General features: G+C 32.2%; 5 protein-coding genes across 6 annotated transcripts in view; 2 read left to right on the forward strand and 3 right to left on the reverse strand.

Annotated features, from left to right (window-relative positions):
- The window catches only part of LOC126780716 (pyruvate dehydrogenase phosphatase regulatory subunit, mitochondrial), a 236,825-nt gene that overhangs the window by 114,921 nt on the left and 96,442 nt on the right, over nucleotides 1-25,462 (reverse strand). The gene's annotated exons all lie outside the window — the stretch shown is intronic.
- On the forward strand, nucleotides 135-12,933 carry LOC126780742 (ADP-ribosylation factor GTPase-activating protein 1). Its single transcript, XM_050505415.1, has 9 exons — nucleotides 135-304; nucleotides 392-559; nucleotides 876-989; nucleotides 1,079-1,233; nucleotides 1,304-1,430; nucleotides 1,609-1,731; nucleotides 6,759-6,892; nucleotides 11,008-11,176; nucleotides 11,872-12,933. Exons 1-8 carry the CDS (start codon nucleotides 245-247, stop codon nucleotides 11,171-11,173), a joined length of 1,047 nt encoding a protein of 348 aa, XP_050361372.1. The 5' UTR covers nucleotides 135-244; the 3' UTR covers nucleotides 11,174-11,176; nucleotides 11,872-12,933.
- The window catches only part of LOC126780736 (solute carrier family 35 member C2), a 98,123-nt gene continuing 82,890 nt past the window's right edge, over nucleotides 10,230-25,462 (reverse strand). Inside the window, exon 6 of the transcript XR_007670531.1 lies at nucleotides 10,230-10,313. The gene's annotated coding sequence lies outside the window, so the exon portion shown is untranslated. The remainder of the gene's footprint in view (nucleotides 10,314-25,462) is intronic.
- Nucleotides 14,675-16,139, reverse strand: LOC126780746 (peroxisomal membrane protein PEX16). The gene has a single exon (XM_050505418.1). The coding sequence runs from the start codon at nucleotides 15,814-15,816 to the stop codon at nucleotides 14,827-14,829; it is 990 nt and encodes a 329-aa protein (XP_050361375.1). The 5' UTR covers nucleotides 15,817-16,139; the 3' UTR covers nucleotides 14,675-14,826.
- LOC126780724 (mitogen-activated protein kinase kinase kinase 12-like) lies at nucleotides 16,870-23,064 on the forward strand. The gene is made up of 7 exons (XM_050505386.1): nucleotides 16,870-17,196; nucleotides 20,839-21,015; nucleotides 21,106-21,307; nucleotides 21,391-21,729; nucleotides 21,811-21,948; nucleotides 22,024-22,191; nucleotides 22,267-23,064. Exons 1-7 carry the CDS (start codon nucleotides 17,019-17,021, stop codon nucleotides 22,772-22,774), a joined length of 1,710 nt encoding a protein of 569 aa, XP_050361343.1. The 5' UTR covers nucleotides 16,870-17,018; the 3' UTR covers nucleotides 22,775-23,064.

The raw sequence follows: 25,462 nt of genomic DNA on the forward strand, positions 1-25,462 counted from the left end.
TTTTTAATAATGCCATTACTGACAATAAAGATTTGTTAACCTGTGGCATAAGTCTACTTGTCTATGGTTGCCAACTGGAAAAAAAAGATAACTTTGACGTCCGCCTCTGTCTGATTAGCGAATTGCGTTAGACTTACTTACCTGCTGGAATTGGGGACGTGTAGTCGTATTATTGCGAATTCATTTAAAAATTGCAAGTGTTCTAGTTTTGTGTTTATCAAGTATATCAAATATCTACAATACAATGGCATCTCCGCGGACACGTCGTAAATTAAATATGATTAGAACTCAGGATGAAAATCATGTAAGTAATTTAATGATTTGTTTCAAACGAATTTATGTACCATATTGGTTTTAATATTAATATTTTGAATTTATTTTTTTTGGATAGAAGTGCTTCGAGTGCGGTTCTCTAAATCCGCAATGGGTATCCGTAACCTACGGTATTTGGATATGCCTTGAATGTTCAGGCATACATCGCAGCCTTGGAGTGCACTTGTCTTTTGTTCGTTCAGTCACTATGGACAAATGGAAAGACATAGAACTGGAAAAAATGATGGTGAGCGACCATTCTTTCGTATTTTGTCTAATAATTTAATTAACTGAGAGTTTATGAAGAAGTATGCAATTATTACTCCTCACATTAGAAAATAGAAGAAGGCTTATGATTTACACGCAAACAGTTTAAATTCACAAGAAATGAAGAATTTTAGAACCACCATTAACAATAGTATTATAATATGTATATTAATGCAAAATTTTAAAGATGAAAAGTGCATGAACATATTTATTTATATGATATAATAAAATTTGGTTAGCATAGTAGAATTGTAGATTAAACATTAATACAATTTAAACTTTTTGTTGTTTATCAGGTTGGAGGCAACTTAAAGGCTCGTACATTCTTTGAAAGCCAACCTGAATACAAACCTGAAATGAAAATTCAGCAGAAGTACAACACTAAAGCTGCTTCAATGTATCGGCAAAAGGTAGTGGTAATTTTTTTATTGTGCTATTTACAAATGTGTTTAAAAATGTTCTAAGACAATATAATTATATATTATTTAATTTTACACAGATAACAGCTCTTGCAGAGGGTCGTGACTGGAGTCCCTCTGATTACAAACCAGAGGTAGCAGAGAAGCCGACCGACTGGAGTCAGTCACAGACTTTCTATTCATCTGGTGACAATGTATTTCATACCAGCGGTTCTGATAACAACATCAGTTATCAGTAAGTATTTAAATAAATAATATTATTTTTTATACTAAAGATTTTAAATTAACAAAAAAAATTTTAACAGTAGTGAATATGGAAGTGGACGTTATACTGGATTTGGTAACACACCAAGGCAATCACACTCTACTCCTATGTCCCCGATAAACAGCGGCAATGACATGGTTGATAATACTCTTTCTTCACTTGCTTCTGTAAGTATACCTTTTCGAAATCGACTTGTTTTGTCTTTTATAGGGATTTTTTTAAATTCTTAAATAAAATAAATATATAGGTAAATTATGTATCTATGAATGTACAATAATGTAATAAATGATACATTTATAAAAATCGAACAAATTTTTTTGTAAAACCAAAATTTTGTTTCAATAGGGTTGGTCACTCTTCACTTCATCTGTTACTAAAGCAGCCCGTACAGCTACTGAGAGTGCCGTGCGCTATGGAGGAATAGCTACACAGAAAGTGACTGAAATGGCCTCTAATGTAACCGATAAGGTAAGTCTCAATTTTCGAATAATATGTTTTTTTAATTTATTTGTTTAGAGAGGTAGCAACATCGATTTGACTCTTGTTTTCAAAATTCAACAACACTGGTATGTATGTTAATCCTATGTCAGCAGGATTTTTTTTTTTGGATAATAATTAAAATATTTCCTCTACCTCATGTAACTTGCGATAGTTAAATGGGTGAAGGACAATATCTACATGGGCCTACATACGGAAAGATCGGTCTTTTCAGATTGACAAAAGACGGATCTAATATGTGTTAAGATCGTTTGACGATTTACTTGATCGCAGACGACATCGGAGATCGCAACTAAAACCCATGCACTCCTGAATATCGTAACGATAAATCTTTGCGATTCGATTTTTGTCTCAATTTGACTACGTATTTTATTTTTCCGTATTTTTGGAGATTAATTTTAGGTGTGTCGGTTCCGTTTTCCGTCTCGTTTTTCTCAAATAATTGTGTCAGTCTTTTGATTCATTTAAAATACTTACATTCGAATATCGATTCATTTTTTCAATAGCCAGTTCTTAGCCCACTTTCCTGAGTTTTGTTTTTTATGTAGCCTGATCTAATTTCCGCATGTGATGGCATTCTGTCTGGTCTTTGTCGTTTCTTTAAAACAAGTAAATGATCGATCGCAATGACCAATCGTTTTGTGTGTGAGCGGCAAGCTTTGAGTGATCGATCTTCACGATATCCTTTCAAATTGGTCGTAACAACGAATCGTTACGTATATGGACCCCTTAAGAGTTTGATCGGTTAAAATAAGCGATTGTCGACGTCATTTTTCAATTGTCAATTATTGGTCACGTGATAGATCGAATACGTAGTACTCGTAGTCTTTTCATACATTTCATCATCAAATCATTCATATTGACAGTTCATTGAAAATGTCTGGTTGTCGAAAGTTATGTTCGGTGAGACGACAATCTTCACGATATCTATTTTTGGTGGATGCTTTCTTGCATTGGATCAGCATGAATTTCTGATTATGGACAGTCTCCTAGTCTTCTCCAAATCAAAATGTTTACTTGATTTTTTTAGTGTTTACGATATGCCATTTTTTATGATATTGTTGTTGGATGATAAGTTGTTACCGCTGCCCTTGGTGATGTAAGAAATGTTAACCATCCCTTACAACGTCGAAGTGCCACCAACCTTGGAAACTGGGATGTTATGTCCCTTGTGCCTGTAGTTACATTGGCTCACTCACCCTTCGAAAAGGAATGCAACAATACTAATTGTATTGCATTATTGTGTATTGCAGTTAAGTGGTAGAATAGCTGATGAATAGGTGGAACCTACCCAGACGAGCTTACACAGCCCTAATACCTAGCAATCATACAAAAAAGCTGCTGTCAACTTATACGTGTACGAAGGTGGGCATTATCCCAAAAAAGGATCTGTCTTCATTTAATAAAAAAATCAACAGATCAACAATCATTTAAAAAAAATAATGCGCCTTGATTAAATAAATATAGACTAGGTGAAATCAATACTTATGCATTATTAATCATTTACTTGCTTGTGAATATTTTCCCTTAGAATTTGGTTTATCAAATTTCTTTAACCATAATGGTAATTTTGAATTTTGCTAATATTTACTAAATATTCCAAATGCAATATGATAGATAAAATGTTATACGTTTATTTTTATGTATTTCAACGGAAATCATTACTTCAGCAGAGAAAAGCTTTATAAAGTGCGCCGGGATACTTTTCCAGGAAATCTCTTTTATATCAGCTTAATTTTTGCTAGCAGGTAATAAGACTCCTTTATTGGAATTATTTGTGCATTTATTTATAATTCATTGGCTTTGGTCTTTTATTTTCTTAAATTAAAATATGAACCATTTTAATATACGATTCGAAAGAAATCTTTGAGATGTCGATAAAATAAAAACTGATATAGTAGATGTGAGAAATGTTGTGTGCAATAAGAAAAACGGTTGCATCAAGACGCCATAACCATATTATGTTAAAATTGAAAATTAGGATACTAGTTCTTTCAGCTTAAACAGTTTCATTTGTAGAAATTCCACGTTCGTTTATTCATTAAATTAAATGTTATTGAATATTTATTATATAATATTGTTCTCACTTACAAATAAAAAAATAGTACTCATGAGATGACTATATCAATAATTAGTTTTTTAAATTCTTCATAATTAATACCAAAAAGTTTTGCTTATTATCACCTTTTAGTTGTAAATAATTCTAAATGTACGATAAAATGTTTTCATAGACAATGTTAATATTAAAAAAGAATAAGTCGATCTCTTTTGAAAAATATTACGTTACATCGATGGATAATTTTAAAATTTTTAAAGATTTCATTTTTTTTTACCTAATCTAGTAAATTAAGTAATTAAAAATGCTTAACGCCCGTGTCAATATAATTTCGTGCAATTGAAACATCGCATGTGGTCCAATTATCACTATATTATATTGATATCTGTCACTTAAGCAAATGATTGACAGAAGGTTTTCGGTTGAAGGTTCATAAAAGAAGATACTTGAATCGAAAAATAATCCCGCGAACAGCTCTTAAAGCCAATGCGTGCTCACTTTCATCGATGTTACGATTGTTTATCATAAATTTCTTAATACAGGTTAATATCTCTTTAGGATAAGGGCCTTTTTACCTGATATTAATATTTTATACTTTAAATTAATTTATTAAAGGGATTGTGTACTAATTACGAACGCGAGCTGATGTGACGTGACGTGACGGTTAGAGAAGTTTTTTTTTTTAAGTTTTGGACTGACCCATGTGAAATAAGGGTACGTTTAGGAATATAGCTACCTGACCATCAGTGGCCTATTTGCCACCATATAGGTATAGTATAGTATAGTAGTATAGTAACAGCCTGTTAATGTCCCACTGCTGGGCTAAGGCCTCCTCTCCCTTTTGAGGAGAAGGTTGTGGAGCTTATTCCACCACGCTGCTCCAATGCGGGTTGGTAGAATACACATGTGGCAGAATTTCAATGAAATGAGACACATGCAGGTTTCCTCACGATGTTTTCCTTCACCGTTAAGCACGAGATGAATTATAATCACAAATTAAGCACATGAAAATACAGTGGTGCTTGCCCGGGTTTGAACCCACGATCATCGGATAAGATTCACGCGTTCTAACCACTGGGCCATCTCGGCTTTTCACCATATAGGTGAACCTATAGAATAAAAAAAACATGTGACACTTAACAGTTGTTGATTTTTTTACACATCTTATATTACAAATGATATAAATGTAGTGATTTGCTATCTTCAAGATTTTTTTTTTATTAAAACAATAGATTGTAAACCGCTGCGTGAAGGGTATAAATTGATCGATTTGACCAACTCTTGCATATTTACTGGCTGTAAATAAAGCCGATATCATGTTTCATTTTAAAGCTTTTCATGTAAACCTCCCTTACTCATACCCATACCCCATACATCCCACCCGCCTACGTGTGTTTAAGCTCCGCCATTCCAGGCACTCAAATGAAAACAAGGATCTGGAATTATACGTTACTGCATTAAATCAACTTATTCGTTAATGTTAATATGTTTTTAAGCGTTCTAACAACTAGAACTCTATTTACCTACTAAACTTTAACAAAGATATCCTTAGAAGATATTATTTTCCTTAACTTCTTTCAAAAATATGTCAAAATATGTATGAATTTCTGAAGGTGGCTAAGTATTGACTGGAAACAAATTCTACATACCTGTTGCGCATACTTACAATATCTTTTTCTGTCTAATACTTGTATCTTTGACTAGCAAACTTTTATTATTACTTTTTAAAATTTTGTAATTATTTTATAATTATTCTTATATAATCATTAGCTCCCTGACAATTCACGCGAGTATTTTCTTGAATAATAAATAAATGTTAAATTGAAGCGAAATTAAGTTTCGCAGTGATCGCAACAAAAGCTTCGAAATAAAGCATACGACAGGACATATCAAGGTGATTTAATTATTTTTGTTGTATTTTTTTAAGTAGAGAGATAATATATCTAATAGCATCAAATGGAAATTAGAATTTGAAAATATTGAAATAGGTACTGTTTGAATTTAGATTAGATTGGAATTGATAGTGTTAGAAAACAAAAACGCATCTAATTTTTTTCTACTAATATTTCACACAATACAATGTGCAGTAATGAGAAGTTTTTATTTCCACAATAAAAGTTAAGAGTATTAATTTTCTGCTTTTAACGAAATCACTTCATATAAATTTAATTCAAATAAAATCTCAATTTAATGCGCAGAATGTTCTCGTAGCTCAATATCAATGTTGCGATGCGATCGTCAGTGACCGTTATATTGATTTTATGTTGCACGTGTTCATCCTAGCCACCTCACTACGACCTAACTATAACATCGTTGGGGAGAAATTCAATGTTACAGTGATTATGTACCGCATCTCTTTCTACATACGATTATTATTTAAATACTCGTCAGATTCGAATGCAATTTCGAATAGAATTTTATGGTGAAATACTTTCATATTTTATTTATGCTTAACGAAAAGGTCAGGATAATTACTAGTTCTTCGAACAATAATAATATAATATATTGTCATCCAAAATTTCTTAAATTTACTATTTATAACAATTGAAATATTTGTATATAATATGGCAGCCGAGGTTATTGGGTTGCTTAAATAGGATGAGGTCCAGACCGGCGCTTCAATGATGTATTTATTAGGATGAGAGTTGAAGGTTAAGTGCAAAAGGTCAATACGCTTTTGTTTCTAACGATAAACAGTACAGATTAATTCACCTGTTGCTATCTGATACTACTTTCTGTAGAAAGGTCACGCTTATGTGATGTAGCGCGAAGTACGCGTCCACCACGTATGCGTTACCTTGACTTCTACATACTTTTATATTGATCACTGATAACCATTATCGCATCATCATATAATTTTACTGAAATACAACAAAAAAAAAACAATAGATATGTCACGAATATAAATTAAATACTTACATACACACGCATGGTTTTTTAGGTAAACAATCGTGGTGGTTGGACTTCTTTGAGTGGAACAAGCGAGTTGCGCCGAGCGAGCAACTCGAGTGCCAATTTCCAGGCTCCTGGGTACGGAGCTATGAAGAACTCTACTTCTGAGCCGTACTCAAAATGGTAAGCTTTTTATATTACAATAGTTACAAAGGATAGTAAGTAAGTAAACAGCTCAAACTGCTGGGCTAAAGCCTCCTCTCGTTTTGAGGCGAAAGCGTAGAACATATTCAATAACGCTGCTTCAATGGTTGTTGGTGGATACAAATGTGGACTTTCATGCGATACATGAAGGTTTGTACTAATGTTTCTCTTAACCGCCGAGCAGGAGACGAATTATAAACACAAGCTAAGCACTTGAAATATCAGTGGTGGTTTGATCACGTGGTCAGATCACATCTTGTTTATTTCAAAGTAATTATTTTCTTTAGTAAATAATAATAATTAGGAAAACGAGCATCTATGTCATATTTTTTAATTTTTCTACGTTTTCCTAAATAAATTATTATAAAAATATTATTGTGAAATAACTTAGCTCTGCAAAATAATTTTTAGACACATTTTCAATGACATTATGCCGAGATAAAGGTCAAAGCGCTACTCGTGGCTTTCTACAAAGGTTGTACCGTTATTACAAATTCGCATTGTTTTTGTCATGCTTTGAAAAATTCAATGCTTTTAATATTTTTCAGATTAATTTAATATTAATTGTTATCCTTTTTAATGTTATTTGACGATAATTTTTAACATAGTTTACTTATTAATGTTTTGCGATTTGAAATAAATGTTAGTCGTCGTTAATCCCTTTAAAAAAATAACCATTTATTAAATATTGGTTAACCAATTTCAACGTTTAACTACTGTTCATTTAAATTATATAATAAGTAATTTAATCGGTTCGGAGAGAAGAAAAAATAAAATCATTTAGAAAATTATAAAATGTTTGATGTTTGAAAAATCACAATCTATCAACGTATGGTCGTTCTCGTAGGTGATCGATTTCCTAATCAGATTCCAGAATTGATGATTGCTGCAAAACTGCGATATGATTTGTGCGCCTGCAAAATTTTTTGTATTAATTAATCGTTATTGTGAAATGTTATGCTATAGAATATGCGTGATTTTGGCGACTGATATAATTATGGTCTGGTATGTTATGTACAAACACTGAACATAACTTATTAGAATAATATTTAAGTGCAAGCGAATGATGATAATTTTATTCAATATGTTTAAATAATACTCGTTACTGTGCTATGCGTTATCCTTCTTATACTTTGAAATATGTTTTTATTTTTTAGTGTCGACATCTTTTTTGTGTCGTTCTATTGTGTCAATGAATCTATTGTGAAATGATTGCTGTATAAGAGAAGCCATAATTGTTACAGCTTCGTTTTAAACTTGCTTCAGACTTCTTGCTTCATATTTTATTTATTTTCGTTAAAAACTTTTGAAATTAATAATATATCTTATATAACAGAGATTGAATATAATGATTATTACAATTTGGTTTGTACATTTTAGTTTAATTCCAATCATGTGGGTGTAATACTTCATGTTAGGTTATAAAATAATCTGTACAGTAACAGCCTGTTAATGTCCCACTGTTGGGCTAAGGCCTCCTCTCCCTTTTTGAGGAGAAGTTTTGGAGCTTATTCCACCACGCTGCTCCAATGCGGGTTGGTGGAATACACATGTGGTAGAATTTCAATGAAATTAGACACATGCAAATTTCCTCACGATGTTTTCCTTCACCGTCAAGCACGAGATGAATTATAAACACAAATTAAGCACATGAAAATTCAGTGGTGCTTGCCCGGGTTTGAATAATGCCCGCGATCATCGGTTAAGATTCACGCGTTCTAACCACTGGGCCATCTCGGCTTTAATAAATAATCTGTATTAAGGAGTAACAGTCCCGTTCCCTTTTTTGTGTGTAATAAAATTATTATGAACAATATACTTTCTCTTTAAGATTTTCTATTACAATATTAGATTCTATAGTTAAATATCAACAAGATTATGTGTGTGTTTCTTTGCTTAAACATCTAGGTGAGGTCTTTTTCTGTTTCGTAATTTCATCATAAGTTTTGGGTAGAAGGAATGAACGTACACTTTTCTATTACGCAATTATGAAAGGATAAGCCGTATATTGACCACTTTTTACAAATGTTATTGTAAATATAGACCTAGGACCTAGGAAATGGAAAAACCGTTTACTGATTACGCGCTCGTGGAACTACACTGATTTTGTCCTTTCGACGTTTCTTAGATTTTTTGATTTTGCGGTGCTGTAAAAGAATCGTTTGTAGAATAAAATTCTGTCGTAAGTAAGTTGTTAGCTTCGATATTATAAAAACGGTTAGATTGCGATTTCAGGGCACACATTTCTACTTAATACCTTAATAACGATATTAATTTTCTTTTAATGCATATTTTGATTGTAAAAAAAATTAAGAACTAAGTAGAAACAGTATCGTGCTTGAGTTGTATCTCTTTGTCCATGATCTTAATAAGAAATACAACGCTGCTTCCAGGTCCTGCAAGAAGCACAAAACCTGAGCAAGGATTATACACATTTGCAGGAGACTTTTAGGTTTTCTATCTGGATGTAGTGCTTTATAAGGTGCCGGAATTGCTGTTAGCTGTCATTCTACTACAGTTTTTTAATTTTCTCTTCAATCTCTTAAAGAGACACGCAGTTCCTTGATTATCCAAAAGATAACTTTTTGCTATATGTTAAAGCTTCGTCAGTCACTATTGCTGTGATACTACAAGATTGTATATCTTATTCAATGAAGGACAACCGCCCAAGGAGGAAGCCACGTCAGTCAACTTTGTCAGCGAAAAGAGCTTTGAGAGGGTCTCCGTAACTTTTCCGCCATCACATCTTTTGCCGCTAGGGTAAATTTCACCCGAGCCATGTGTTTACACGAGCTTAATTATTGTCGTTAATATTCGTCGCTTAGTATTTACCGGCCTAGTGACGAATAAAAAGTAATCGTTTATACGTTGGTATTAGTGACCAGACTTCTGCTCAAAACGGAACACCGACGGCTTATTTCGAGTGAGCGAGTGTTGCTGTTTCAATTTGTCACTCAGCTCTTCACGTAGCTGTTTACACGATCAGCAAGTGATAGTGAAATGCTTAGTAAATTGTTGTGGGGGTAGCCGATTTTCCGCTATTTAGATAGAATTAAGTTCTATTTAATTGCACTAGTTTTTACTAATACTTAGCTAAGTGCTCAGTATTAGTATGTTCTTCAGTATGTTTACATGGAAGGTGTAAATGACAAATACTAAACATTAGTAGCTAAGTGCGTGTAAACAAGGCATTACCCTAATGGCGTTGGCCCGTTGGTAAAAAATTATGGCAATATGGACGCTGCAATATGCTGGAAGACTATATGCTTCCATTTGCAAGGAAAAAATTACCTCAACTCTGGGTTTTTCAACACAATAATGATCCCAAACATGCTTCGCATCTTGTGAAAAATTTTGTTCAGAGCCATAAAATCCGGGTCCTTGAAACCCGTGGAAAGACCTGAAGCTTCGTGTTGGAACGAAAAATCATGCTAAAAAGAAGGTATTGTGGGACCTTCAGCAGCGTGAGTAGGAAGAATTGATAGAAGAACGTATAAGATTTATTATTAATTAAGTCTATGCCTGGTCGGTGCACTGCAGTCATAGCTGCTAAAGGCATGGCAACAAAGTATTACACACAGTGAAGACTGACAAACCATGCTTTTTTAAATATCATTAGTTATTTCTTTTTTTTCGACGAAATTGTATAAATGAAAATTTTAAATTATTTAAAAGCAATACAGTTCATTATTTCCAAATGTTAGTTAATATGTATTATAATCAATCATTTATATTTCCCTCAACATCATATTTTTGTGCAATGTGTATGAAAAATAAGGTGGCCCGAAACTTTTGCACGCCACAGTATATATATATATTTAGCGCCTGAACTCTTTCCGGTCGTGTCGGATTGCCGTCCCATCGGATTATGAGAGCTAGGGAATAGAGAGTGCACCTGTGCACTATAATATCTTCCTGCGCAGTTGGCTAATCTCTTGAGATTGGCTGCCGTAACCGAAATCGGTCTGGAGGACCTTATTTAGGGACGAATTGAGAACCAACCAACCAACTGCCTTTTATGAAGGCGGCTTAATGCAAAGTATTTATATATGGAATTATATATATTATAAATAATTATTTTTATGTTATTAAAGGAATGAGCAAGTTCAGCCAGCCATCGTGCACTCGGTTGCGGCTCGCAACAATTTGGATTCTCGTGACCTTTCACAAGTCGGAGTGTCGAGCCCCCCTCCCGACATCAAGAACATCACCATCAAGAAGAAACTCGATGATGATTCCTGGGACTGGCTCAACAATTAAGATGTGAGTATTCATTGTATGTATATTCGAAAGTGCATAATATAGTTCCTAACGAAAAAAATTGATTGCATTCACTTATTTTTAAGTACTTATTCTACACAAATACCAGGCACAACGTTATTAAACATTTTGAATCGATTGCAACAAAATAAAAAGATCATTCCTTAAATATACAAAGAATTAATTTGTGACTATAGTATTATCTTATAATTCTGTAGCAGGTTTTGCTTAGCAAACCTGAATCACACTATCAACATTTTTGTAAAAATCGCTGTCGCTAGTTATGTTACTCCGATGAGACGAAGATTCCAAACAATTTTATAAATAGTAAAGATTATTTTGCTAATTGTTCGCAATAATTTCATTTTGTACAATAAATATACAAGCACAATATATGTACAAGCAATAATAAAGAATATTTTTAGAATTTCCTCGTTAATATTAAAAAATCGTTCATCCTATTTGAGTTGAAACTTTGTACTCCTGTTGCTGGTAGTATCGTAAAGATTTATGGCCTAGTGGACCACCAGACAGTCGCGATTAGTAGGTAGGTTTATTTATAAATAATTGAAGAAGCGTTACTTACATCGCATGTAGGGCATTGTCTAGATAGTTCTTCTTGTGTACATTACTTCTAATTTTAATATTATTTCTTGTATGAACACAAAGCTAATAATAAATGTTTGTTTTATTTTCAGCACTTTTCAACATTCTTCGACATGGCGTTACGTGACACATACTGCTGTGCAATTACTGATATAAATCAATGATATTCTCTATATAGGAAATGTATTTCCTTTGATAATCTATTTTGTGGTACAAAAAAAAATATTCCAAGAGTTATAATCAAATAATTTTACCAAGTCGATATATACCATATATTTTACAATTGGATATAAAAATCGTTATCGTTAATAATTTTGCAATCGTAATGTCGCTTTTTAGCCTAATTATTTAATTACAAACGATATTTAACATCTGTAATTAAATTCAACTAATACTACATTCTAGAACAATTTTTGCGTTGTAATTTTAGGCATAATAAACGTATTTTTAACAAATATTTTAATACATTATTTGAAGATGTGGATTTGTGTTTCTTACAGTAAAATATTTCGTTAATGTAATTTATAATATCAAATATAAATATATAGTATTAGCAGAGATGGGGTGAGGCTATATGGAAGTAGAAAAGCGCATTCTAATAAAAAATATATAATTCGTGCCGATCAATTTGAAACAATAGTATTTATTAAATTACTACATACGCTTATAAAACTGTATTTAATAACTTTTATATTTCTATTTTTTGTATATATATATGTATACTTTGTAATGATGTTAATGATATAATATATATTTTATTAAATTTATGCTAAGATTCCAGTCCCTTTCTATTGCTAAAAGCCTACTTTGAAGTATATTTTGATACAAAAATGAAAGAGGTGCAGTTTTATATTCTAATTATAATAAATTTTACATTGAATTGACTGATTCAATTGTGTTTTACCGTGCGATAAGCTTGAGGTATTTTTTAAAAAGCTGTGCGTATTTATTGTTGCTCTTATGTATTGATTGTGTTGCGAAAGTTTTTACGACTGTTTTATTAGTATTTAGTAGATAGGCTGATTTTAAAATTTTAAATATATGAATGAAATATGATGCTACAAGAATTAAAAAATATATATAAGTATATTTATATGCTTACTTTTAGTACCGTTCGATATCTGCCCTCCATTGAATTTCTTTAAATAAAATATTTTGGCACAAAAACTTTTAATGTTAGATATATATATATATAATATATTCATATTTTTCTTTACACCTGAATTATGGTTGCTTTGAATATATTATATAAATTACATATTACACCATTATAAAGTAAGTGAATCTTGAGATTATTATATCTTAATATAATTATTACTGATGATAAATTTTGTAAAATAGTATCGAATAATATTGTGGATTATTTCGTGTATGTTCGAATCCGAATATAAACTTAATCAATTTTGGTTGCAATATTTAATTTGTAAAGAAAATGATATGAACAGTTTTTATATGACCTACCACGTAATGCTTAATTAATCGATATTAAATGGTCACTTGGGTAAATGATTTAAATAATTTATTGCAAAACGTATCAATGTACGGCATTTATTTAATAAAATTGTTTATTTTTAACTTCGTTAAAATGAACTTTGTTCATATATAATTCCTAGCATCTTAGTTTAAGTTATATTTTTTTGTATCATATAACTGTTTTTTTAAATTAAGGTGGCCATATTTCTCGAAAAATCTTACCCTTGAGCTCAATGTAAAAGGTCACTGATTTATCGGAACCAATTGATTAATTAATCAATCCTTATAATTTGTGCGAAGTATGTTGGATATGAGTAGTTAATTTTTTCACATTTACGGCTCAACGCAACCGGTTAGAAAACACAGTGGTAATAGATATTCATATACGATCGCACTTATGCAAGGTCTAAAAGCGTAATTAATTCATAATTATATAATTTTTTTATATTTGCTGTTTAGCATTGAATTAGCTTTAAAAGAATATAAGTTTAAGTATTGCCTATAATTATGAACTAATCTGTCTATAGTTTTAAAACAAATTAAGAATAAGGTTATCATATATATAGAACCATTCTTAAAGTATATCGCATCATTTTATTTTTCTTATGCAGAATTATATATTTTAATTTTACAGGCATTGCATTGACGTATAATAGAAGTGGAATCTCAAATGATTATCATTCACACATATTTATTTAATGTCCTTAAATTACTGAACGAATTTAAATGGCTTTTAATTAAAAAATAAAGTAAATTGTAAGGCAATTTTTCAGCTTATATGATTACACAAAACTTCAAAAACACAAATTTGGTGTTGTGGCAGCTTCGTGTTCGTTTAGCCCATACACAAATGTTTGTAACTAAGCATAAACTTATTTTCTCATCTTATTATCACTAGGAGATAAATGTATTTTAATATTGAATGTATCTTTTTCAATCTCAGTCCATATTGTAATTAAAAGTTATCTATTTGAATCAATGAAGTGACTAATATAGTTACGAAATTACTTGGTGTACTGAAGATATCGAAATCATTATAATTAGTATACTTAGCTGTTAGTTTCTTGTCAAAGTATGTCAGATTAATTTTATGGGTTATTGTAATTATATTAAATATTAAATAAAGACAACATCTGTTGTGTTTTGATATTTATTTTTACCCCAATAACAAAAACAATATTTTTTATCCAATATAATAGTACAGGTTCAATATACTTAATTATAAATATGTAAAAAATCGGTACAATCTTACATTCTACTGGCAAAACTATAAATTCTAAAACCATATAACTTTAATGGTATATCACAATGTATGTAAATGTATAAATTATATGTTTATTAGCAATTATAGCATTAATATAAGGAAACATAAATATTGTGTTCTTAATCAATAAATTTGACATTTTTCCTTGAGTTCTCCAGTAATTTGAATAGATTTTGTCAACACTTATTTCTAATATTTTTTTTGTTATTTTATTATTACTTCAACCACATTTATTCTTACAAAGTAACCTCATAATGGAAGTACATAAAGTAAAAAAATATTGTCACACACTGATACTATCTTTTCATGTCTACGAAGCCCACATATAAAAGTAGATATCTTGCCAGTGACTTAAATATTGTATGATGGGTCCACAGATAAATGACATCATTGGTATTTTGTTTGAAGTTGATGTTAGAACACTTTCTAACACATTCTTGGAATAACCATTATACATGGGACTACGCAGTAAATACAAAATTAATCCAAGTTTTCTGCGGCTAATTTCCAACCTTTGGTCATATGACAAACTTTCCATGTGTCTACTGTATAGTCTGAAACTTGCAATATCCAGTGATAAAGCTATTAGCCATTGCTTCCAAGATTTAGTCCCAAAAATCCTCATAGATAATAAGTGTATTAGTGGTTTTAAAATATGCAATAACTCTGCTTGTAAAAGATTTTTCTCTTCCGTATTGGATGTGGTCATTTCATTTTTAATTTTCAAGGGCTGCCAATCCCTCAAAGGTATTGGTGGTGCACCATCGACACGACGGACTACTTTACCAGATCTTTTCAAAGTAAAAAATGCATTTGAATTGTCATCAATGTTATTACGTTCAGTAATCTTTTTTCTTTGTAATGCTGGTATGGGTGGATGTTGAATAGGTATCTCTTTATACCTATATAATAAAACAAAAGCAGATGAGCATTTAAATATCTGAAGCAATGTTGCTGCAGTCCATTTTCCTTTGTCACCCCATCTACTTTTAACCACTAGTTCACAAAATACTTCACAGTAATGTATTATGGTAAGCCATATTTTAATTTGCTCCCGTAAACTATATTGTTGTGTTTCATTTCCATAAGCATCTCTAATGAGTCTATCATTAAATAAAGATAGTATTTTAGATAATGAATACACAAGTTCAGAAATAATAGGTGATTTATTTACTTTTCCGGCGACAAAATAGGATGACCATGTAGCAACAGTCTCAACATCAGTTACTATCCCTGGATTGTTAATTACCCATCGTTTATAGATGGAAAAAAATTCGGTTAAGGATATTTTTTTATCCATGTCTATAAACTCTTCCGTCACTTTATTATTTGTTTTCCTCAAAATAAATAATTTTTTTTAATAAAAATATAGATATAAGTAAATACCCTAGAACAAGCTTTGTATGTGTCCTATTCTCCTGTAGGCAAGGTTAGTTTTTAACTGTATATGGATTTTTCATAAACTTGCAACGATAATGTTATTGTAGTCAAAGTTCGATCATTATTTCTTTTCTCCTATTTTTTTATTTTTGATTTTAATACTCAGTAGAGGCGTATATTTAAAAGAATGAGCTGGATAATTATAATAATTATTAAATATTGATAATATTCACCCAATGCCAAAGTCTATTTCACATCTGTCATGAATGAAATTTCCTAAATAATCACAGAGTAAAATATTGTACGTGTCAGAGACTCGGAGAGAGACACACACAAAGAGGGTAAAAACACAATTAAGAATTCAAGATATAAGTGAAAGTAAAACCTGACAAAACCATAAATTGACTTACTTTCGATGAAGTTTGACAAATTTTATGAAATTATTATTAGGTACCTATACGATGAATCCCATTCAATTTCATTGAAATTACCGTATTGTACTGCACTATAGGTCATCTGTCAAACTTTGATGTGACACTGAAAGATGTCTATTAGAGCAATTTATTCATATATTTATTGATGTTTATCTTTTTTAAAGTATCAGCGTTTAACTAAATTTTAATATGTGTTTTAGTTTGACGAAAATTATATTTTATATTAATTTAAGTTTTTTCTCGCATGAAGGTATTTGGCAACGTTATGACTTTGACAGCTTCAAATGAACAGGTAATGAATCAGCTTACGATTACGGTTTTCATGAATGAAGTGTAACATAAATTTTTTTAAAAATATGGACGAAATACTTTGACTCAACCAATTTTTATCTTATAAAGATAGTCTTTTTTGAAATACTTATTACAATCTGTTTATATTTTGCTGTATAACTTACTACCTTAGTCACACTTAACAATGAAAAATACTGACAGCGTCCTCTTTCGTCCCTGTCCCTTTTCCCTGCTCCCTTTAAATTTCATATACCTTGGTCATTACTGTCCGGGCTTGCATGGTGTATTGTCGTGCACGAAGGATTAAATTATTAAATTGAAGTGATATTTTTCTTATGCATGATGTTTAATTAATGGTTTTTGGATAATTATGCATTAATTTTACACAAGTGTAAGAATGGATCAATTAGCTCAAATTGAACTACAAGCAGGCAACATGAAAGAAGATTTTCCTGAAGAGTGTCCGCCTCCTACAGAACGCGATAAAAAGACTTTGCATTGGCTGAGTGGCGTTAAAGAGTGTTTCTCCACATTTTGGTCACTATTCAAACGACAGAGCCTCACAGAACCGCGAGGTATGAAATGTTGCTTAGTATGCTATATTACGTATATGTATTAAATTGAATTCCCAGGGCTCATTTGGTTCGATGCAGCTACAGAGGCGCATTCAAGGTCGATGCGCTACGCAGGTTTTTCGGATACTTACAGCTATCATTGATTTTATGCACATACACCTACATAGCTGTCAACAAAGAGTTGCGTTATTGATTTTTTCCTGATATTCCTTCTGGCGCAATTAGTTACGATGAAACATTAACTAATGCTACCTGCACATAAGAATTTCTTAAAAATAGTTGATATGATACCTATAAACATTCTTTATTATTTCTGCTGTATATTTATCTAGATATATTGCTTTTTTATTATAAGGGAAAATATATTAAATAAATAATAGGCTGTTGTTGTATGTTGTGTGAATTTCAGCTATTGTATTTAAAGTTCATCTGTTACAAAGCTGTCTGTAAAGGTAGCTTGTATTTAAAATTAAAAAAATGATCATCAACTTTCATCTAAAATTTTGTGCTTTTGAAAGAATTTTTTTTTTTTCAAATAACTACTTACTATTTTTAAATTAAAGATACGCTCTGCAAATGAAAAATACATTGTGATGGCTTTTATGTGTAAAAATATATAAATGTGAGTTTTTGTTTTGGTACTTATGATCCATGTTAGTATTATAAGCCACAGATAATAAATGCTCTAGAAAATAAATTCTACTGAAATATAAGCAACGGCCAAATTATTTGTAAAAATTAATATAGAATCTTTGGATATAGAAAAGGTATTATATTTTGCTTAATACCTGCATAAGTCGCTTAAAAGATTTACTAGCCTTTGGTCTATAAAATCACATTGTTGTTGATTGATTTTTGTTTAAGCTATAAACACAATAGCGATGGAGAGGATCTTTTTATATATCTTTCATTTATCTTGTTTGGATCCTTCATCCTTATTGTTTTTGGTTGGCGAGGCGAATTTTGAACAAAACATTTTTAACCCTACCCATTAGGGTATCAAAATCAAATACTCAAAAGATGACTATAAAAATTTATAATACATTGAATTTAGAAATTTGAGTGACAAATTGTAATAAAAATAAAGTTCACATTCAAATGACTTAACAGTAAATAAATAAAGCCATACAATTGCAAAACATGTCATACTATTTAAAAATATAACTTTAGATTTTATAAAATTCAATATTTATGGGTCTTGCGAATGTGACGAGCAATTGCTGTGTCTTTTCATTTCTGTCGGCGTGCCTCTCGACTGTGGCAGACGCTCGGTTTATCTTGGCTGTGTTAAACGAAAGCTAGCGAGATTTAATGTTCATTAACATTTTACCTATACGGTACTACATTTCGAATACATACATATATATGTAAGGTGGTACACCCGCGCAAGCAACAGCAAAACATAAACTAACATACATATATATGTAAGGTGGTACACCCGCGCAAGCAACAGCAAAACATAAACTAACATACATATATATGTAAGGTGGTACACCCGCGCAAGCAACAGCAAAACATAAACTAACATACATATATATGTAAGGTGGTACACCCGCGCAAGCAACAGCAAAACATAAACTAACATACATATATATGTAAGGTGGTACACCCGCGCAAGCAACAGCAAAACATAAACTAACATACATATATATGTAAGGTGGTACACCCGCGCAAGCAACAGCAAAACATAAACTAACATACATATATATGTAAGGTGGTACACCCGCGCAAGCAACAGCAAAACATAAACTAACGTGCGGTCCACCGTACACGGTACCGTGCTGCGGCAAGACGCGGCGCCGTCTCCCGGTAGTAGCGCCGTGCCGTTACCGGAGGACGGTGCCGCAACGTAGACATGCGTTCACGCCCTTAAAGTAGAAGACGTCACAATGCGCCGTCGCACAGGGCAGTCCACATCGCGTCGCCGTCGGACCCGGCGCGAATACAATCGGATCGCTGAGCGATAAAGCGCAAGCGCGGCAAGGGCGCGACGCGTTTCGTTAATTCATATTAGTAATCAGAGGGCGGGACGAGACATGGCGAGTCCGACGTGAGGGCAGCGTTGTATTTACTTACAAAAATGGAAAATGGTCATAGTGGAACAATATATCGAAATTGTTACGAGAGCACGTCTTTTTTGTAGGGTTTGAAATTCTCAAGAAATAACGCTAAGTGTCGCGAGCCCAATGACGCGAACGACAAGCCCACATTGAAATATTCGTGCCGCGCCACCGTCACGCCAGCGTCGCGTTTCGCCCCGTCTGGTGTCTGGCAAAGCTTTAATTACATAGCAGAGAACCTGTGTAATTTAACATTAAAGATTTAACCTGAGCGATCTAGATACCAATGGTATTATTATCAACCTATACTTTTACAACGAAGAATTAACAAAAGTGGTCAATTATTACAACTGTCAGCGTGATTAAACCAAATCATTAATAAAGGCATCATTGCTCTTGTAGTTACTAGTTATTGAAGCTGCAGATCATAAAGACACTGGAAATAAAATTTAAAGAACAAAAACACATTAACTTATAGAAATCAAATGGAAACCAAATCACAAATCGGAGGCTAAATAAAAATAAATATTCAGGCATAGGGCTATAACAATAAACAATGCACGCACAGCAATTATTTTTCAAATAGTAATAATGACAGAGATGAGAGAATGAAAGAGTGTAAGAAATTGTAGTAGTTTAAGAAAGTAACGCCCAACTGCGGCCGGGGCCGAGAACGTGCCTGCTCATATCCAGCGTCGATTTTAAAGTTCCTTTTAGAGCTTTTCGGAACTTTTGGTAGCTTGTAGCACGGTAGATCGGCTAGTAAACTTTATTATTCGTTATCTTTCGGCTTCGATGTCGATATTTAGAGTGACTTGAACAAGATTATGATCATTTCCGGTTTTAAACCTATTGATCGCTGAGACCTCTAAATATGTGCTTTTAATTCAAAATGATAGTCTATCTCAGTCTTTGTCATTTTACTTCTTCTATATATATATATTTGCTTCTTCGCTACTTTGGGCTTCGTCAGGTCTACTGCTCTGGTGATGCTTTTAAAAAAACGAATTCATTTGCATTTAGCATTTGCCCCCTTCGACCTTTATAAGCCAAACCTCAAGCCGAAACAAAATAAAAAAAAAAGGTCTTATGGTTCTTCGAGGTGTAGTTGATGCACTCCCGTCCCGTCGTTACCGCGACATTTACTGTGGTCGGGACTAGCGGGCCTGCCGGGAACTAAGGGAACTAACTATTTGCGTGTGCACTTGCTATGGGAGGTAGTCGCCGCAAGCGTGTTAGAGAACAAATGTGAGAAATTAAGGATTTTAGTAGAACATTACCATATTGTAATTTATAAGTTGTAATTGTTTGCCGCGTGCTAATATTAATTGTAATAGTTGTTAGCCAATGATTTTTAAATAACTTAATGCGACATTATAGCTGATGCGAAAATTTTTAAGCGTTTTTTTTTTAATAAATACAAACTGCTCTTGTCTGTATTATATAATTGATTTATTATGAAGAAAATAGAAAATCAGTTCACTGTTCAAACATTAATAATAATTTTATGTACAAATATTCACTTCTTCGTAAAATAAGTTTGTTTTTATAAGGTATTTTAAATTGTTTTTGTTTTTCTCAGAGAACGAATGGGAAGTTGCGTTCGATTCGCTCGCGGATCTGATATATCTTGGATCAGGTGCGCAAGGGGTCGTATTTAGTGGAACACTTAAGGGTGAAATGGTAGCAGTAAAGAAGTTACGGGATAAAAGGGAAGCTAATATCAAGCACTTAAGAGAACTAAACCATGAAAACATAGGTAAACTTTGGAATATACAAAAATGTAAAATTATAAAATATTTATTATATTAAAATTCATAATCTAAAAATGAATCAATTTTATTTCTAGTACGATTCCGTGGAGTCTGCACAGTGGCTCCATATTACTGTATCATTATGGAGTACTGTCAATATGGGCCACTCTTTGATTTTCTACACAGTGGGGCTACTTTCACACCTAAGCAAATCATTAAGTGGTCTAGAGATATTGCACTTGGCATGAGCTATCTCCATTCACATAAAATTATACACAGAGATCTTAAGAGTCCTAAGTAAGTTATATTATATTTGATATGAACCATTATAATAATAAATTTAAAATAACTAGTTAATTAATTAACATTTCTTTTTTTAGTATCTTGATTGCAGATAACCTCACAGTTAAAGTAAGCGATTTCGGTACTAGTCGCGAATGGAACAACGTTAGTGCGATCATGAGTTTTACCGGCACGGTGGCCTGGATGGCTCCAGAAGTCATACGACATGAGCCATGCTCTGAAAGAGTAGATATATGGTCTTACGGTGTTGTTCTGTGGGAACTTTTAACTCAGGAAGTCCCATACAAAACACTAGAGGCACATGCTATTATGTGGGGAGTGGGCACAGATACCATTGCTCTGCCTATACCGACAACTTGTCCTAGCAGCTTACAACTGTTACTAAACCAGTGCTGGAATCGCACGCCTCGTAACAGGTACAAGGTGTTTTTTAATGAAACGTCCTTAAAATAAATGTTAATTCGTGCAGATTAATAACATTTTTTTTTTTCGTACAGACCCCCATTTAAGATTATAGCGGCTCATTTGGATATGGCAGGGGAAGAACTTTGCTGCATGGATGTTAAAACATTTAATAGAACACAGGCTTTATGGCGTCAACAAGTATATAGCAGCATGGAAAGGCTGTATGCTAAGTATGTTATAATGAAAAATCATTGTCACTATTGCCTTTATTGGTATTATAATTTTAATGAAAATGTTTTGCATAGGAACGAGATGACAGCTCCAGACGTGATCGCAGAGCGCCGTGAACATTTAAGGCATGCCCGTGACGTTCGTTACGTATACGAGCAACAGCTATCCCGCGCCAACGAGCTCTACATGGAAGTGTGCGCTATTCGCCTGCAACTGGAACAACGTGAAAGTGTGATCGAAGAGTATGTTTAACTATCTATATTTCTTGAAAATATTTTAATTATGTCAATGTTTAATTTTTTTTTTTTTTACCATAGACGTGAGAACGCTTTGAAGGAATGCCGCTGCGGAGTGCGCAAGACCTTCAGATATTTCAGCCGCCGAACCTCTACATCTTCGGATGGCCTGAAGACTCTGAAGGCTCTTACTGAAAGACATTTGCGTAAACAGCACTCCCCTCTGAAGTACAATAACAATGTGGCACAGCTCCTTGTAAACTTAATTGACAGTAAGTGCTTAGATATTGAGACACTCCAGCTGAAAATTCCTGGAGTCCAGCAACAAGAACGCTTGTCCAATAACGAGAGGGTGTCCAACAACGAGAGGGTGTCCAACAACGAGAGTGTGACCAACAACGAGAATGTGACCAACAACGAGAATGTGACCAACAACGAGAGCGTGCAGAATAACAACGTGATTGATAAGAGCATCTTAAATGAAGTCATTGTTGAGGATAACGGAAACGTCACCGTAAATAATTTGGAGTCCATTCGAGACGTGACCCAGAACGACAACTACGTTGGTCGTAATCCCGCTAATGTTTAAATGCAATCTATGGAAACGGAATCTATGATTGTTCATATAATCTCATTTTACATTTTTACAATTCATTTTTTTTTTATATTATTTACTTACTTTGACTTAAGAGAGTAACGGCAAGGGGAGGATCGCATTTACTTTATAACTATAGTTCAGGAATAAATCTTTATTTTAATAATTTATATGGTAGGTTCGTATAGCCGGACTAAACGTAATAAAATCTCTGGTTATATTTAAACAATATTTTGGGATTTGTTTTAACTTTTTGGACTGTTTACTAAATGATCTCATTATTTTACTTTCAATTGTAAATTTGTATAATATAATATTGTTAGTATTAATAGTTAGAAAATTTTATTTGCAAAGTATTGGTGATAAGAACAAAAGTAGTATTAAAAAAAAAAAAAAAAAAAAGTAAAAAAATACAAAATACAAAGAAAAATTTAAAAAATCATAAAAGTAAAAAAAAAATAAGTAGTCAAATTCCTTGTATGGTTTAATTGATGATTGCAGAAATAGTTACAAATAAAGATATTTCCGGACATTCCGATGAAAGGAGGAAGGTGGTGTAGTGTGTGATCGAGTCTATGGATGATCCTTTCCTTACTTGTAATATTGTATCGCTGATAGAAATCTTAAGGCTTGTTACAAGATTTACTAACTTATGAAATGTTATAAATAAATGATTACGTCGCCAAAAAAAAGACAACAAAAAGACAGAATAAGTTAAACAACCTCATAGTTAAATATCTTATGTACTGCTTTCGGTATGTTAAGAGTTGCAGGTAAGTGTGTAAATAAGCTTTGTATGAACGACAAAGAATAACGAATTCACTTGGCCCGCAATGTGTGATTGGTAACTGCAAAGACTTATTTTATATTAGAATTATTAATTGTGGGTTACTATCGTTTTCTCCATGCTTCACAGGGTATCTATGAACAGGTCTAAAGTTTCGACAATTTTTTTTGTAGGTATGAAATAATTTTGCATTTATTGTTTGATTTATATAACATGCATAAAATGATCTAAAAATTTTTGTGTGTAAGTATTTTTTTTATCGTTTTAATTGTTTTAGCAGGCCTAAAACTTGAGAAATATTTTTGATAATTTAATGATTTATAGTATTATTGACCTTTTGTTCCTTAATGCTTTAAAGCTTACAAAAATAACCAAAAAGTAAAGTTTAAATTTTTTAAGTATTATATTTTGCGTGAAATTTCGAAAGGAATCTATATTAAGTATTCTTGTAAATACACTTCACATATGACGCTAGTATAGGAATTTAAATTAACGTAAATACTTTTAAAAATATTTGCTGTAAGAATATAATTAAGGACATGAACATCCAGTTCAGGTCTTTAATCGAACGGACTAGAATAGAATATTACGAATGTGGTGATTGTAACTGCGATATGCGTAGGAGGTAATTGAGGGAGAAATTATATTCTTATGGCTTTGGATATAATACTGTTGGTTGTACAAATTGTAATATACGCGATACAGACGAGGGCATTGTATTAAAAATGACATTTTTCCTTTTTAATTAACTTAATGTGATCAACAAAATAAAATTATAACGTTCATTGGTAAGAGATACAATGCTATGGTTTGGTAAAGAACAAGATGTGAACGTAAGGAGATACTTGTCTGTATTCGCTTTATTATTTTCGGTTGATTATGTATCGCGATCGATAGTTATGGCTTCGTTTTTTTTTTTTATATATAAATTTCAAGTAAGTAGATTCGATCTGCCTACGAAATCGATCGCGTTTTAACTGCTCGGCGATAAAGGAGGATGTCGCGAGTATGCCTAAACGTTTTGGAGATATTATGAGATTGTGATCCACTTACTTTAGTGGAATGGAGTCGTGTCCACCCTAGTTCCGAATCCTTCTCTTTAGGGAAGAGCAGGCCTTTGCCCAGGAGTAGAACCTAAACAGGGTGAATTATTATATTTTTATTTCTTTAATTTTTTTCTAAAAAAATTAAAGAAATATAAAAAAGCTAATAATCTAATTGTATTTATGAAAATTTTATTTAATTCATTTATTTGGGGTTTGATTTCACTTTAATGTACTCTAAAATGTTGTATATGATTGAAAATTAAAAAAAAACCGGTTTTGTCTTGTTATACTTTTTTTTTTCATTTTATGAAGTTGTATATTTGTATATCGTGTTTTTATTTATTAGCAGCCAATCTGTTTTCAAAAATTACTTTAAAAATTAAAATATGCTTTAAAAAAAGTGGGGGTATAAAATCTCTTTATTATTTAATATTTTTGTTCAAAAAATTATTTAAATTAAGATCGTAATGTGAATCTGTAATAGTAAAATTTAATATTTTAAAAGGCTGCGCATGCGACGGTCCTTGGAGACCCTTAATGAAGATGTTTAAACCTTTTCCTACGTACGTTTACAACTTGTGCATTTACGAAGTTCGCCTCGTAAAATGTTTTTCTTTACTACTGCAGCATATATATTTAAATAAAATAAGGAAATAATCGTACCCGAATTGAACAGAATATTTAACAATAAGAGGAGTTATGGCTTAAGCCTTTACTTTCTATGTAATCACATAATTATTACTTTTTAAGAGAGTTGTAATAGAAAGTCGTCTACAATGAGGTGTACAGAAAATTTATGACATGTCTATTACTGATTTATCTTTTTTTTATAATATGGCTGTCTGTTCA

The sequence above is a fragment of the Nymphalis io genome, chromosome Z, assembly GCF_905147045.1.
Source record: "Nymphalis io chromosome Z, ilAglIoxx1.1, whole genome shotgun sequence".
NCBI lineage: Eukaryota > Metazoa > Arthropoda > Insecta > Lepidoptera > Nymphalidae > Nymphalis > Nymphalis io.